The 15,904-nt window shown below is 51.2% G+C and overlaps 7 protein-coding genes and 1 non-coding gene across 8 annotated transcripts; 5 read left to right on the top strand and 3 right to left on the bottom strand.

Moving 5' to 3' along the window:
- Positions 1 to 190: 190 nt before the first annotated feature.
- CC1G_08269 (hypothetical protein) lies at positions 191 to 1,090 on the bottom strand (the record flags this gene model as incomplete). The annotated part of the gene is made up of 7 exons (XM_001841073.2): positions 191 to 208; positions 233 to 235; positions 326 to 474; positions 528 to 584; positions 650 to 707; positions 789 to 831; positions 960 to 1,090. 7 exons carry the CDS (start codon positions 1,088 to 1,090, stop codon positions 191 to 193), a joined length of 459 nt encoding a protein of 152 aa, XP_001841125.2.
- Positions 1,091 to 2,085: 995 nt separating this feature from the next.
- On the top strand, positions 2,086 to 2,916 carry CC1G_08270 (hypothetical protein). The gene is made up of 2 exons (XM_001841074.2): positions 2,086 to 2,243; positions 2,298 to 2,916. Exons 1-2 carry the CDS (start codon positions 2,130 to 2,132, stop codon positions 2,826 to 2,828), a joined length of 645 nt encoding a protein of 214 aa, XP_001841126.2. The 5' UTR covers positions 2,086 to 2,129; the 3' UTR covers positions 2,829 to 2,916.
- Positions 2,917 to 3,725: 809 nt separating this feature from the next.
- CC1G_08271 (other/FunK1 protein kinase) lies at positions 3,726 to 5,825 on the bottom strand (the record flags this gene model as incomplete). Its single annotated transcript, XM_001841075.2, has 6 exons — positions 3,726 to 4,376; positions 4,433 to 4,599; positions 4,661 to 5,288; positions 5,339 to 5,422; positions 5,474 to 5,545; positions 5,598 to 5,825. The coding sequence occupies 6 exons, from the start codon at positions 5,823 to 5,825 to the stop codon at positions 3,726 to 3,728; spliced, it is 1,830 nt and encodes a 609-aa protein (XP_001841127.2).
- A 739-nt stretch (positions 5,826 to 6,564) lies between these two features.
- On the top strand, positions 6,565 to 7,351 carry CC1G_08272 (hypothetical protein; the record flags this gene model as incomplete). Its single annotated transcript, XM_001841076.2, has 3 exons — positions 6,565 to 6,603; positions 6,655 to 6,723; positions 6,788 to 7,351. The coding sequence occupies 3 exons, from the start codon at positions 6,565 to 6,567 to the stop codon at positions 7,349 to 7,351; spliced, it is 672 nt and encodes a 223-aa protein (XP_001841128.2).
- Positions 7,352 to 8,341: 990 nt separating this feature from the next.
- On the top strand, positions 8,342 to 9,254 carry CC1G_08273 (hypothetical protein; the record flags this gene model as incomplete). The annotated part of the gene is made up of 3 exons (XM_001841077.1): positions 8,342 to 8,410; positions 8,472 to 8,633; positions 8,718 to 9,254. 3 exons carry the CDS (start codon positions 8,342 to 8,344, stop codon positions 9,252 to 9,254), a joined length of 768 nt encoding a protein of 255 aa, XP_001841129.1.
- A 268-nt stretch (positions 9,255 to 9,522) lies between these two features.
- On the top strand, positions 9,523 to 11,837 carry CC1G_08274 (hypothetical protein; the record flags this gene model as incomplete). The annotated part of the gene is made up of 6 exons (XM_001841078.2): positions 9,523 to 10,229; positions 10,282 to 10,357; positions 10,410 to 10,487; positions 10,551 to 10,609; positions 10,681 to 11,717; positions 11,776 to 11,837. The coding sequence occupies 6 exons, from the start codon at positions 9,523 to 9,525 to the stop codon at positions 11,835 to 11,837; spliced, it is 2,019 nt and encodes a 672-aa protein (XP_001841130.2).
- A 582-nt stretch (positions 11,838 to 12,419) lies between these two features.
- Positions 12,420 to 12,508, top strand: CC1G_20017. Its single transcript has one exon. It is a non-coding gene; the product is annotated as a tRNA-Trp (tRNA).
- Positions 12,509 to 13,240: 732 nt separating this feature from the next.
- CC1G_08275 (hypothetical protein) lies at positions 13,241 to 14,696 on the bottom strand (the record flags this gene model as incomplete). Its single annotated transcript, XM_001841079.2, has 2 exons — positions 13,241 to 13,286; positions 13,321 to 14,696. 2 exons carry the CDS (start codon positions 14,694 to 14,696, stop codon positions 13,241 to 13,243), a joined length of 1,422 nt encoding a protein of 473 aa, XP_001841131.2.
- Between the last annotated feature and the right edge of the window lie 1,208 nt (positions 14,697 to 15,904).

A 15,904-nucleotide genomic window follows, 5' to 3' on the forward strand; every position in this document is an offset into this window, starting at 1 on the left:
AGAGGATAGATGATAGATGGTTAAAAAGAAGGATTATGCAAGTTTATTCCACCCATAGAAAAAAAGAATGAATTTGCCGAGTCGTATCGTATTCGCTGACCTTACCACCAACTGCGTACAACAGCAAAGGACGATTCAAGACCCCTCAATCACTCACAAGCCATCCATTGCAAGTTGATCGTCTGCCCCATCATTCAGTATCCCATCCCTGTCCAAACCCAGTGGTACTCACCATCTATCAAAACGACAGTATGCATATCAGCCACACACGTCCAGATTACCAAGGATGGAAGAGAGTCAAACTCGAATGGAACGCGAAACTCACAGAATCAGTACCAACATACCCCCTCCCACCAGGATTCATCGCGTTGCTAACTCGCAGGTCGTTCTGGACACGCAGCACACTCCCGCCTCCACACGGCGACTGGGCACGGTCCCAGGGGTCGATCGTGTCGCGGTAGGTGTAGCCTCTCCCTATCGACCGCTAGTTAGCGTATATGCATCCCGTTACTTTCATGGGTACATACAATCCAAAGGTCCTACAAAGTCCTTGCGTGGAGGAACCTGGACAAGCTGGCCCTGGACTTCGCACCCCATGTGCAGAATTAGACGATGTACACGGAGGCAAGGGTAGTATATGGCAACCTACAGAAGTATTCAAGCGTCTGCGACGCAGTCACTCGATCATCAAGACCGTAGTATCCGCGCTATCCATCCATTCATCCATCGATTCGTCAAACCTATTCAGAGAATTGCGCGGTGCACAGCGGATTTCAAGGTAGACCCACATAATCAACACTCGCAACGCTGAAAGTGAATCCCTGTGGTATACTGAAAGACGTTGCCCATGAAATGAGAAACAAGGGAACGTATCAATCAGAACTGGCCATGGTCGAAAAGAGGGGGGGGAACCCTAAACACGCATGCCTACTGAGAAAGGAGAAAAAAAGGAGCCTTACATGTTGAATCCTGCAGGACCTGGTAAATAGCCAGGGTTCGGAAAGCCTGGCCATGGCTGTGGGGCACCACGCGCAAGGGCTACCAGACCAGAAAGAACAGCGGCGACTGTTAGAGCGTTCTTGCTGATCATGACCTAAGGACTAAGTTAACTTGGATGGGTTCTCCCCTTTCAATCGCGAGGAAGTTCTCCCGTTTTATATTCCACCATAGGGTGCCCGGTGACACTCAGTAAAATCGGAAGTCAGGCCTAGTCCGGTAAGTGGCGAAATTTATGCACGTAGTCAACGCTAGATCATATGTTTTTACTTTGATCTGTCTTCCCTCGGGGATATCAAATAGAACTTCGGATAGTCAGGTTAAAGTCGTGTAGGTACAACATTTCAACTATAGATCATCTTCGTCGAACTCCTGTTCCATCTCTCCCTGCAGACCGCACTGAGATGGTTGAAGCATCTCAAGACCAGGATGTTTCCGCAGTACATAGACATTCCTAGACTCGGCCTCCCAAATGCCGACAAGAGTCTTGATCTTCTCGGTCTCCATAGCGAAGACAGTATGCGAAGACGGCCATTTTCCACGTATAACAGTCTTCAGAGGAGTGGAAATCTCCAGCAAGGGTGTGTAGACGACAAACGATTTCTGTTCTCTGCCCTTTTTCAGTGAGTACCACAGGCTTCGATAGAAATCGTGAATAGGACTTGAACGGCATGAAGAGACGCAATCGACGGGAGAAGTCAGTCTATTCTGAGAGGGAAGCAACAGTTCTCCTTCTATTTCTACTGAGGTTCCCAATCATTGAGATGAACTTCCGGAACGAGTGAGTATCAGTCCACGGTCGACACTTCCCACAGATTCAGATGGGTTCACGGTGGCAGGTGCACGCCGAAAGTTCGAGTTGCCAAGACACCAATATGTTACATGTAATACTTGTCCTCTTCAGCTCTACAAGTTTGAGAACATTCGAGATAAATAAGTGTAACTTGGCACTCAAAAGGTGCTGTAACCTGTTCATTCGCCGAGAATGGGCCACAATGGGGACACACCGTCTCAAATAAAGGCAAACAGAACCGCAGGACTCACGGTGGCATGGTGTCACAGAATCTTGCCGATACCCATGGTATGTCCCTTGCGCGCTCCGCTCCGCCCCAACGTCGACGTCTGTAATCATTATGGAACCTCAACAATCTCAACTATCGCTCGACGATAAGGACGCCAAACTTCAGAAGCGAATGGCTATGTGGAAGCGAGCGCTCGAACTTGATTGCCCCACGTGCGTGGCCAAGGTAAGTAGCTTCATCTGAAGTTTCAATTTTACCAGAAACTCAACGGCACCCAAGCTGGCAAGGTACACAATGCCCGTGTGCCATTCCCCGTCCCCTCGTGGCTACATCACCTACAAACCGGTACCTTTGGGCTACGAAAGGCACGTCGGGCCATACGTGTACGGGTGGCCCATCCGTGAAACCGATTTCGGGGACCTCGCGAGGAAATTGGGAATGAAATACGTCTCCAAAGATCTCGACTTGGTTGGCGCATGGATTCTTTCGCGCCTTGAGCAGTTGGCGAAGTTGCCGTTCACTCTGGTGCGGACGTGGGCTCTTCCAGACGAACAAGCCGTGGCCGATGGTTTTGATTACGTTTCACCCTGGGACGACCACCTTCCTGGAGTTCGCATGATGGACGTCATCGTAATGAGCTCGACCAGCAACGACCGTCTGTACAATCGAAGGCCGACGCTAGAGCAGTGGAAGGAGCTGACCAAGTGGCTAGGAGCGGACGCAAGGTGGTTTGAATCCGTTTTTCCCAAATACAAATTCCCTACTTGGGCATTCAGGAGCGAGTTCTCTATGTCCGCATTGTATAATTAACCCTAGTACCTCAAACTTGGACGCAGCAGACCTGTCTTAGTATGTAATAATGTCCGTGATATGAGGACGCCCAGTTCTCTTGGTGGCATACATGCGTCGTTTCTCTGAGTCGGGATCGGCAAGTAGATTGGAGTCAGGGCACATGCGGGAGATACTGAAGTGGAGATCTCAAGATCTCAGCATTGATGATTTTGCCTCGAGAGTTCGACATGACACCGGACACGACTGGCGAAATTACCCTGTTTTTTCGTGCACCTACGTGACTGGTGCCCCTTCAAACCAATTCGTGTGCGAGAGCTGTAAAGAATCGGTTCGTGGTGTATCCAATGGGTCTCAGTCATAGGTTTAATTCCCTTTCCACGTCAGTCGAGCAAGGCCCGATGCAGAAGCCGAGGAAGACGAGGGCAAGATCGTGAAGCACTAGGACGGCCGACCCGCAGTTGACCTCCTCATCCTTTCGTCCACCGTGAAACACGAATGGTTCCACCAGCGCCCCCGAGCAATTCGAGATTTTGGAGGGATATTTCGGGGATCTGCGGTGGTTTGAGACGTTGTGGCCGAAAGACGAGTTCCCGGAGTATTTGTTTGAGAAACCTCCCGAAGCTGTCACTCGAGTTGGTTAAGGAAGTTCACAACGGAGAGTCAGAATAGAGCACATTATCTTCCAATGTAGCAGTGGTGATACCCTGTGCACATGGCCCCTACATAGTGTTACGTCGTTACCACTTTCCGCGTCCTCGAAAGCGTCCAGGTCGACGTGAGCTGCCTGTCACGAGACCCTCTCTCTTCTGTCTGCGCGCATCCGTAAAGTCCATACAGCGTGGGCGCCTTCGAAACTCGTGGTTCCGACGTGGTACCGTGATGACGTACGACAAGCGGTGCTCCTTTGGTGTGCGCTTAAATCTCTGAGACTTCGGCATCCTCATCCTCATCCCCACCCCCGTCCCCGTCGCCTATGCGCTTTCGCTTCTTCGACACTATCCTTTCCGTCCTCTCCTCTTTTCCTTCGGCGTGCTCTTCCTCCACTAAAAGTTCAACAGAGTCCCATTCGGCGCGGAGTCGATCGATGCCTGCGAAGAAGGTGCAAAACGCAGGACTCAGAATCCAAGAGTAGGTCGATATATCTTCTCTGGACCCGCTGTTATGCCGCACTATATATTCGCCGAAGAGACTCTGGCGCAATCCCTCCAGGTGGCTCATAACAAAAGTTCTCAGATGCAAAGGGACCTGAGGGACGTCGTCGCTGTCCTGGAGTTCGTGGACAAACACCCACGTTCGAACGGCCGCGTATTCTTTGTCGAGCCTATGTTGAAAGATAAGGGGATGGTGCGGACTATCGGCAACACAGTTCTCTTTCACCCTCACCGACACCAACCAGAGAAGGATCCAGAATATAGATTCGAGATCGTATTGGTAGTTGTGTATCAATGGCTGGGGCTCGCGCAAGGAACGGCGAGGGGCAGAATCGGACCGGCAGTCAGACCGAGGGACGTAGGCGGTGAGTGGCTTTTCACCAAGAAGCTCGCACGCCATGAAGTAAGGGGTTCCCTGCGTACGAAAGTCTCTGAGTTCGGGTAAAAAAATGCTAATGAAGGAGGACTCACAATTTTTGTCTCGGGCTTCGATTGGTCCATGCCGGGAAACCGTTTCGAAAACTCAAGATCCGAAAGCTTTACGCGCCAATCACCGGTAGAGGCGGCTCGATAGGCCAGAATATTGCCGGGACTGACATCTCGATGAACCCATCCAGCGCAGAACATAATACGAAGTGCTACGAAAAGCAAAGTTAGCAAGCAAAGAAGACATGGAGAGGTCGCTGGGAATGATCGTACCGATAAGCGTTTGTTTGAGGACATCGACGGCTTCACCGAGCGTCGGTATGTCGTGGAGAGGGGTGCAAACCTGCTCATACACGTAGCGACACTGGCGACGCGTAATGGAGCCTGGTGAAGAGAGTTCAGGCTCTCCTACACAGCTGGAGATGATACGGGAGAAAAACGCCAGGGGATCACCATCCCTCAATGCGACCCCAAGACTATCGAGATCCTCCGGTCGAAAGTCCTGCAGGATCGGGTGTGCTCGCCAATTAGGGTCATTCGCAAAGGCGACGATGTCGGTGAACAGCAGATGCTGTATCTCGACTTCAGTGGGTGCGTCAGCCTCTAGAGACGCATCCTTTAGCACGAAATCGGAGGTGTTTGGTACCCGTTCCAGGGAGGCGGGAGAGGTTATTTGGCGCACTCGCCAAATGCGAGCCATGCGACCAATGAGACGTCGTGTATGACGCATGGACAACAACTCGACAGTCTGATAGAATTGAGGGGCCATCGATGGCCCCTCTGGTGGTATCTCGTACACGTAACCACCGTCAGGGAGCAGCGTGACGAGGGGGTCAAAGCCAAGGTGTGACTCTGTGCCTGTAAGCATCGCAACGAGCGCACGAATGAGGAATTCAGGATACTGCGTGCGAGTTAGCCTTATGGAATCGAGGTGTAATATAAGCACCGTACCTTGGTTACATCAAAAGGTGTAGATTTGGCGCATGCCGAGCGAGAAAGATAATAGAGGGTGACCTGGCAATCTTTGATAGTTACCTTGAAAGGCAGGTTAGAAATCGAAAGGAATAAACGGTCAATTGCACTTACCCCATGCATGAACCGCCGGCGTGGGTCGCCGTTCATTACGTCGATCGCAATGGGAATGAGGGGGTGAAGTGTCTATGCGAAGAGTTCAGCATATGACAGTGGCACAAAGCAGGGAACCACCTACCCCGTCATCGAACGCATTATTCTGCGCTTGCGGCTTCGTCGAGATGACCTTGAACGGAACGACAACGTCCGTCAACCGCAGCTCTCCATCACAATTGTTCGTGAGGCATCCATTGATAGAACCTTCGTCTACTTCTAGAGTGCGAATAACGTTTTCGTTGGGAGCCGGCCCTTTGAGCTTGTGAAGAGCTCTGCGAACGGCATTACCAGCCGTCTGGAATGATTTCATAATCCGGGTGGGGTTGGTTGGAAGTATAGGCCCGGCGCGCAGCAGTGGACAACGACTGAACGGAAGCCTGTGACATTGGACAATAGTCAACCGTTATATCAAGTCGCTGGTAGCTCACAAACCCGATTCACTCTCTCGTTCGCAAGCTTTTGGACGGCTGCGTGCCACTCCGAACCAAACGGACAAAGGCCCTGACGCGACCACATGGAGATTCGTGGGAACTCTGTCCTTATCGTCCGTTGATGGCCAAGACGCGCCGGGCCTATACTTCTATTCTACGGGGGTGCGCTGATGGACATTACTATGCACGGGACTTCAACAGTTCTCTACTCGCCCCAACTGATTGTCCCTCATCACGGTGAATCGTGCCACGGTGATTATCCAACGCTTAACAGCTAACTGTAGGTGTCAAGTTGCCCTATGGCTCAATCAGTAGGCGATCTAACGATTATTGATTTGGGTCAACGCTTGTTCCCAAAATCGTCTGTTAGACTCGACTTTGTGATTTCTCTTCTCCATTTCATTGCATTTTTCACGCACATAGAACGTACACACACTTACTCCACTTCTTAAGCCATAAAATTTAAAAGCTGCTGTTCCCTATCGTCTATTGTTCGGTATCCACGGCGTTAGGCAAACGTATACCCACAAACGCATATACAGATATACAAACAGTCAAACACGGTATCTAAAGGTATAAGGGGATCCTCTCGAGGAAGCTTGTGCAAACCCCAGTCTCATGGCCCAAGCCAATTCTACCGCTGCGTCGACAGAAATGGTACGTGAAGTTATTCACGAATAGGACCTTACATTAACACCAGTCACCCAGGATTCTCTTTTAGTTAACGACCCACAGATGGAAGGGGAGATAACTGGATGCGAAGGATGTAAAGATTCGGTAGGTCGTGTGCTCACTGGCTCACAGTTCACGAGTTTTATTCACCTTCGCCGTCGAACCTCAGCTTTCTGCCAGCGCGATGCCTTCATGCCACGCCCCAACCTACCCAGACATGGTGCTCTACCCACCACTTCCGCCCGACTACACTTCGCTTCCCTGCCACCTCGTCTACGCCTTCCCCGTGACACGAGACGTCCTCAGGTCATCTATGCGCAAACTGGGGTTCAAAGCAAGTAAGAGAGTGATCGTCTCCGAGACCCTGGCGAGCTTTGGATGGATCCTCGAGGCCAAGCTCGATTACAAATACAATCTCGTCTACTGCCCCGCACTGCCCGACGAACAAGCCGAAGAAGACGACATGGTTAGCGAGTGGGAAGGCAACCCCGCAGTGCACACTCTCGCCCTTGCAGCAACCGCGAGTCATAAGTTGTTCCACCAACGTCCTACTCCTGAACAATGGCAGAAGCTGGAAGGGATCTTCGAGGGGTCTAAGCCACGATGGTTCCAGACACATTGGCCTAAAGATAGATTCCCTCAATGGCTGTGGGAGGATCTGCCTAAGATGTCGCCCGCATTGTATGATATAACTTTCGGTGGCACGGCGGGGACCAAGAAGGGTCACAGTTAAAGCGGCGCAGAGTATGTTTTACGTCACGGTTCCGGGGACAAATCTCGTCAAATCCTTCATCTCCGCCCTCTTTAACGCAGGTATTCCATCAGCTATAGTAGCCATTGTACGACTATGCTTTTTATGACTTCAATATTGAAGACATGGCTTATATCACTCTACCGAGTTGGATATTTAAATTTCCCGTCGTCGTTCGCAAAGACTTGAAATGGTCCAAGCAATGCGGCAGGCGGTTCCCCGTTATCTCCCTGAAATCCTGAAATCGGACAGGTAGCTGCAGCCTGTATTTAATCGTTCCTAGCGGTTCGACTATATGGTTGACTGATTCCTGCATGAATCCCCGTCCCATGCTAAAGCCTCAAGGCTGGAAATACCCACTATCCCGTATCGCAGACCAGTAGGATGTACACCACGCCGTTTGCACGGAAACGGATCTAATTTCTGACACAAAAGATTTCGAACAAGTACCATGCGGTTACCGAAACACTCCCTGCCTAATTCAATACAAAGTACACATTCAACAACGTGAAAAACTGAACATGACACTCGAAGCACATTATTACAAACTTTACGCCTAGTATGACCCCTAGAGTGGTTTAACAAACCCGTGGAGCTCTGGATGGCTACCCTCATCTCCATCGCAAATCAAGTTTCGCCTTGACGAATAAGAAGCGAAACAAAGTTCAGACGGACATGAGCACTCGCTATCAAAGAAAACCCGTGAGATAACTCACTCAAATTGTAGAACGTTGCGCCAACTTGCAGCAAGTTGATAAGAGCTAAATGGAAGGATCGGACAGACGGGCCATCGACATGCATACTGCTCCATGAATTCTTAATCTCCCCGTCCCACGCCAAAACCACAAGGCTAACGACGCCCACAATCCACCCACCATCGCTCTTGTACTGGATACCTGCATCTAGCGCACCTGTTGAACGTAAGTATACCACGACAAGGCGAGTGATTCAGACGTCTCTCACCTGGCGACCATGTGTATGGTATACCGTCACCATCCGCCCCCACCGACGTCTGGATGGAAATACCCCTCAGCGAGCTCGGTAAGCTGGACGCATCGCCACAAATTCCAAGTGTCTGACCAACTTGGTTTCGTGTACATAGGCGGCATCGTCAGATTCTGAGCGTCCAAGCTCGACTCCAGACACCGGCTCGCCCGACGGATCCAAACTCGACTCTACACGACAGCTGACGGGCAGCCCAACGAGTCCGACCCAGGAGGAGGAAGGCGAAGACGAAGGCATTTGTAAACGCTGCGACGAATCAGTTCGTACTCTTTCTTTCAAGCATAATCCGCACCACTGCTCCTATTAACTTCCCTTCCTTCGTGCTTGGCTCTTGGGATTCCAGCTCGACAGAGGTGTGATGCCCACATGCCACGCCCCCTCTGATCCAGGCCTGGCCCTATTCAAGCCCCTCCCACCCAACTGCGACTCCCTGCCATCCTACATGGTATACGGCTTCCCCGTGACCAAATCCATCATCGCAAAGGCGCTGGAGGCGATCGGATTGGAAGACGATCCGAAATCGGACGTCATGACGAGCGCCTCGCACCTCGGTATGTACCTCGAGGCGCGGGTCGGTTACACCACAGGGAATCTCGCGTACTACGTCGGAAAGGCAGATGCGCAAGCGGAGGAGGACCGTGTTGCGCTGGATATCAAGGGGAAACGGGCGGTGGAGCTTTTGGTCGTTTCGGCTACTGGAGAGAGGCGGTTGTATCGCCAGAGGCCTACCGTCAAGCAGTTTAAGAAGTTGGAGGAATACCTAGGTGAGGCGAGGTGGTTTGAGGCCATGGAGCCCAGGAGAAAGTTCCCCGCCTTCCCGCTTGAGAATCTGCCCAAGCTTCCACCTGGTATGTTCGATCATGTGTGGGAGAAGATGTAGATCGGTGTCGGAGTACTTATAGTCGTTCGCATTAGGCACCAATCCAGTTTGCCATTTTTTCTTCTGGTTTTTGCCTCTCGGGGCGGGAGTGATGGAAAGGTAGGGAAGAGACCTTACGGCGGTCTTTTGCCAGGCCCGGGTGCAAAGATATAGCCCTCTGAACCTAACAACGCCATACAGCGCGCCACTTCGCCGAAGCGCGTTTTGGCTTTTGTTCCATCCACAACCTTATCACGCACACTCTTTATCTCCAATCCAGCACCCCGCTATGGTGCTCAAGCGCAAACGCGGCGACGAATGGGTCGAAGTGAAACCTCGTCGGGGGTCCTCCCCACCTGCTATGATCCCACCCGTTCCAGCACCAGGGACCTCAATCCCGACGACGACTATGACTTCAAGGGCGACGCGGTCTTCTACAGGAACCGCGGCTGGACCTTCTTCCTATTCATCGACGGCAGGGTACCCAACGACCTCGACGATGGGGTATAGCTACAACTACGCGGACAGAGCCCCTGTTACGCCTGTGAAAAAGGCGCGGTTGGCGTCTGACTCGCCGGAGATTGTTGCGGTTTCGAGTGGAGGGTACCGGTCTGGATCCAGTTTGAATATGCCTGGGAGGAGCACGAACACCGCGGCTACGACTACGACTTCGAGGACGGCGGCACGACGAACAGCGACAACGCAGGTCTCACAGCATCCTTCACTTGGCCTTCCTCCACCTTCCGCACTCTATCAGCTTCCGCAATCCCAACCACCCCCACCCACAAAAGCGAAAGCTACGAGGAAGGGAAAGAAGAAGGCTGTAGAAGAGGAGTATGGACATGCTCCAGGCTCCAGCCAACCAGGCTCGAGCCAGCCTAGTTCGAGCCAGGGAACCAGAGGACGCAAGCCTGCCCCTGAAAAACGCCTTGCGCGGTTCAAACCGAGTTGTCCGCAAAATATCATTGATAGGCTGGAGAGGGTACAGATGCAGACGTGCGTACTCCATCCCTTCCCTCCGTGGCCTTGTGCGTTGACGCGGTTTTAGGTTCTACATGCTAGATCGCAATAGGAATGGGGACGAGTTGAAGGAGACGTTTCAGGTTTCTGGGTCTACTGGAAATGTACGTCCTCTTTCACCTGGTTGTGTGGGTTTGAGAGCTGATGAGAATGTAGGTATATACCGTCGTCATCGACAAAATCCCAAGCTGCACTTGCCCAGACGCGATGAAGGGTAACCACTGTAAACATATCGTGCGTCGCTCCCTCTCTTTCCCCTCGCTACACAAACCTAACCCGCCACTTTTTGATTGGTAGCTCTTCATCTTCACGAAAGTACTCCATGTACCCAGGTCGTCAGGGTCCTGGTACCAAAAGTGCGTTCATTTTCCTCCCAGTCTGGCGGTGGCTGCAGTGGCGGTGACGGTGATTCTAAACGCCCTTTTAGAGCTCTCCTTACGGACGAACTGCAAGAGATATTTGATAATGCGCCTGCGGCTCCGAATGCGGGTGTGACGAATGCGAGGGTGCAGGAGGCGTATTTGAGGAGTATTGGACGAGGTGCGTGCTTATCTGATTTTAGACATTGGGATGGAGTTGGCTTATTGTTTTCTTCCCGCCTCGTCGACACCCTCGCCCCTCACCTTCGCGATACACTATCCCACATCACGCGTGTCCAACAGCCCCCTCACAACCCGCCTCATCACAAAAAACCAAAAAGAAAACGCCAGAAGAAGGCGACGACTGTCCGATTTGTTACGATACAATGTATCGCGCGAGTGAAGCCCAGCTTGTGTGGTGCGAGGAGTGCGGGAATGCGGTTCATAAAGGGTGTTGGGGGCAATGTGAGTGTTTTTTATCGTTCATTCATTCTTTTGGGGCTGTGGATTGGATTGTTGGAGGAGGAGGATGGGGTGATCGGGGTTGTTGGTGGAGGAGAACGGGGTGGTGGATTGGTGTTGGAGGAGAACGGGTGGTGGATTGTCGCGGAGAATGGGACGCTGACGCCTCCCCGTGTTCGTTTTAGGGTCCAATACCGCTCGAGCGTCGGGCAAGGACGTTACATGTGTTTGGTGTCGGTCCAAGTGGACTGTTGCTGGTGCGTGCTGGTTTCGTTCATCGATTCTGTGCATGAAGAGTTTACTTTTCTTTATCCCTCTTCGCTCTGCTTTTACTACGCCATCGCTATTCCGTTACATCTACTCCTGGCTACGACGATCTCGACATCTCTCTATTGCCGCTATATCCGGACCTCTACCTCTCACCTCTCCCTTGCACCTCAACAACTCCGTTCTCACCTGGCCCTCAACTTCTCCGTTTCGCCTGGCCCTCAACTCTCCGTTTCACCTTGTTTCCACCCGGGCTCGTCGGCGATATCAGGTGCGGGAGGTGCTGCCGCACGAGCCACTGGTGCAACTGTGCGAGGTGGGTATTTGAATTTGGCTGGTGTGGCTGGGTTGAGTCCTGTTAGGGATACGAGTACATGTGAGTGTTACTCCTACTAGTTATTGCACTGAGGTTATTTAGCTTAACCCCTTTGCAGATTACCATGGACCTAGACGGGGTCAGAGGTATTATGGTGCTCAGTATTATGATGATGATTGAATTTCGCAATTTGGGTGGTCGTGGTTGTCGTCGTATCTTCGAACACGCCAGGCGATACGAACTTGTTAATCGTTGATCCTAGTCTTCAGATAAGTCCTACTTTATTAGCTTTTGGAGATGTCGTATTTTATATCGTATATCGTATTTTGTTACTTCTTGGAGAAGCGTTATGTTTCTTTTTTGTAGTGTCGGTCTTGAGAATGTCTGATGGACATTCGTGCGGTTTCGTTGATGTTTATTTGGAGAGTAGAGCGTTATAGTAGTCGGTGCTCTAGTCGTAGGCTATTCCGATTGGGCTTTCTAATACCGTAACATGAACGCGATGCGTTCGAAATCGAATACAGCTATACTTCTTGACCAATGACGACCCTCTCGAGTCTTTCCTGGCCTGGCTGACTTGTCACTTCTTCTCTGTAACTCGGGACTCATCCGACAACTCTCCGCCTTCCTCAAGTCGATTTTTAACCAAAACTTGGAATAGTAACCAAGATGTAGAGTAGTATAACCAAGACTTAGATTACATAGTAGTAAAGAGCGCTCGGCGCTCGCGCTGCTGAGCGATCGATCAGCGTCGAATGATAAGACTCCTTAGCTCAGTGGTAGAGCGTGAGATTCCAGCCTTTGGTTCTGGGGTTTCCTCAAGGTCATCCGTTCAATCCGGGTAGGGGTCAATACGAAATCGCCTTCTTCATTTTGCGTTGTTGTTATAATTTTGTTGTTATAATTACTGTTACTGTTGTTCATTTTTTTATTATGTCGGACTGTCTACCTATGGACGAAGACAATTGCGAGTTTGGTTTTCTGCGGCCGTATTATGTATAGTGGGTTCGAATTGCCGGTCAAGGTATGGAGGGATCGAATCGTTGGTCAAGGTGAGGTGAGGTGAGATGAAGCGGAGCGCCGACGCCATCATTGTGAGGTGAGTTTATTACGATTGTAGTGTACACAGTACTGCGATATACTTCCCTTCTACTAACTCCAGTGGTGTCGATCATTCATCTGTATAATGAAGCTATTTGTCTCTAATGTGCATCTAGGCTAGTAGAAGGGGAGTATATTGCAAGTTTACTGTTGGCATTGGCGCTTCGCTTCATCTCGTCTCATCCCTCACCGTGCCACTGACAAATCCGAGAACCCCACCACACGACCACAGAGCCAAACTCGCACCTGTCTTCCTCTTACCTCTGCAACCTTCGAAACAGACCTGTCAACCGATCTCAAAAGCTCATCACTCGGCTTTCCTCCGAATGAGACATCCAGTTCGACTAGGTTTGGGAAGATAGAGAACCAGTTGGGCTCCGTGATCGATTCGGTTGGTTCAGTGTTTGCCATTGACCTCCTGAGCGCTTTGAAAAGGGAGTGAAAGTTGGCATGTTTCGGCGTGACTTTTTCTGGATGAAATTTCATTTGCCAAGGATTTGTTGAAGGAGGAAGCGGCTGGACGGGCCCCTTGGTCGACGGAGGTGAGAGAACCAAGACGCACTTCTCGACGGTGTCGAGCTCCTTCATCGTCTTGATCAAGCCCTCTGTGACAGCTTGAGGCTCCAACCCTCGGATTACAAGCGTCTTGACCTTGAACCTACCTGTATCCAAGTACTCCACTTTGTTCCTCCACACGAACTTGCGGATGTAGTGGAATCCGGTGCACGAGGTTCCATAGTAAGTGTTGATGAACGGATCGCCCAGGTTCACAACGAGTTCTTCCAGACCGGGTGTACGGAGTAGACGAAGGTAGACCTTGGACATCGGCATCCCCAGCTCCAGCACCTTCAATCTCCGAAGTACCACCTTCAAATGCCGAGGCAAAGACGCCATATCGCGGGCCTTGGGCGCTAAACTAGACGTATGGAAACTCGGAGCTGCGATTTCGTTGCCACCGATTACAAGTCTCTTGAGGTGCGCGGCGGTGTACTGGAGGTACGTTATAACCAAGGGTATCTGGATTATCCAGCCGTTGGAGGTTGAGAAGGTGAGTGAGGTGGTTTGTGATTTGAGGAGGGAACAGGGGAGGGTGCGGTGTATGCCGCTGCTCCCGACCAAAGTAATCGACGTACAGGCGGGGAGGAGGCCGAGGAGTCGGTCTCTGGTGGTTACAGCCCCCGAGTCTGGTAGTCTAGACACTGAGGACGGTTTGGAGACGCTGCTTCGGTGCTCACCTGAGATGTATATTACCGAATGCACATTGGGCAACTCGACCTTGGGACCTACCAGACCGAATTGGACGAGTGCGTGGATACTTGTTCCTACAACCGTCAAAGAGACCCAGCGGTGCTGCGATGCTTTGAGCAGGCTAGCCCAGGCTGGAGTGGGGGAGGGAGGCTGGAAGGAGTCCGAGTTACATTCGCCGTAAGTGAGTGAGACGTTCATCCCTGCGCATTTAGAATTTCCAAGTGCCCGTTTGAGGAGCTTATTGGATTTAATGGGATTGAGACGTCCAACATCAATGTTGAGCTTAGTCCAGAGGGGTGTGTGGTCTTGGATGAAGCTGTACCACCTCTTACACACCAGCGAGTAGTTCCTGTACGGTGACTTGATACCATCCACCTCCTCCTGAGGTAAAAAGGAAAAGATGTGGGCCAAGACTTCGTTGGGGAGACTGCGGACGCGGGCGCCTGAGGTGAGGGATTTGTGGTACGCTGTTGCGTGCTTGATTTCGGCGTTTCGGATTCGTTTGCCTCGGTCTTTGTGCATGAAGTGAGGGTCTGAGGAGATGAGAGAGCGAATTTGGTTGAGGATCTTGAGATGTTCTTGGGATTGGTGGATGGTAGCGCCGTCCGGAACTGTGAATGAGGAGAGGAGCGCTGGGTTGATGCTTAGAGCTGCGTTTACCTGGTCGACGTTGAGGTCTGGAGATGACATGGCGAGTTAGTAAAGCCCTCGATGTAGTTACTCACCGTTTGATTTCTTTAGAGTCGAGTGGGATGGGTTATCGTCTATGAGGCACAGGCGACAGCATCCCATCGAGGTTCTTTATAGGCTAACTATGCGGGTCTTCCTAGCGCTTTGACATGTCATTCAGATGCACTTGGTCCAGTGGACGGCATACTGTATATACGAGTGGCAGAAGTACAAGGATCTGTGCCACTCAGACAGTGTATTATGGAGAGGACGAGCGGTTGGACCAGAGGTCCAGTGGGCTTGTCAGCGCTTAACGCCGAAACTAGTATTGTGCGAGTCAGGGTTTAGCGCCCCAGCGTCGTTCGAACCTTTGAGTGAACGCTAATTTCTAATGAAAGCTGCATTTCCTGTGATAATTTACTGGATTATCTTCCACCAATACTCACTAAAGAAAGTGCTTGACTTAATCATGCTACGAGCCTACGACCATAACGGCTTTACTTTCAAACATCTGCAAACATTCGCTTTCTTCCCACAGACCCAGCCTCTCTAACGTGACTAGGTTGATATGCGCATTGAATACAGCACATACTTCCGAAGGTCTTCACGCCGTGGGTCCATCGCGCACAACAACTCCATGTTACACCGTCTTGGCTCCTTCAAGTTTGTGCGCCTTCAAGCTTCAAGGTTAGCTGACGCGACATAGAAGCCATCCGCTTTCCGAGTCATGGAATCTTAACTCGCGCATTTCTCGGTCTTGTATGGGTCTTCTGTTGGGTTACTCGGCACTCTGGAAGGGGTCGTCATGATCAAGAGATTGGGTGGAGCTCCAACGAGCAATCAGGAGACCGCTTTAGAAGGACAGCTGGTGGAGTTTCGCCAATATCTCTATCGTGGATTTCTCGGAATTTGTGGTAATCGGACAATATTCGAGGGTTGGGTTGCGAGGGTGCTCTCTAGATCATCGTCCAAGTCTTCTCTCAGTCTTGATGGAGGTGTTCTCTCGGTGTTGTCGAGGCGGTTCCCCAGGTCTTCTCAATGAAACATCAAGCTTCGAAACTGCACCCAAGAGCTCTCGTCATGGGAAATACTACGTGTAACCTACTCTGGATGGCTACATGCGCTCATCGAAGCCTCAGCACGACATATCTCGCTGTACGTAGTATTATTCTTCATATTCCGTGGATAACCCGGGCTCAGCTGGTTAGTTTCAGCGTAGGAATGGTGGA

Source organism: Coprinopsis cinerea (genome assembly GCF_000182895.1).
Source record: "Coprinopsis cinerea okayama7#130 chromosome 2 map unlocalized cont3.2, whole genome shotgun sequence".
Lineage (NCBI taxonomy): Eukaryota > Fungi > Basidiomycota > Agaricomycetes > Agaricales > Psathyrellaceae > Coprinopsis > Coprinopsis cinerea.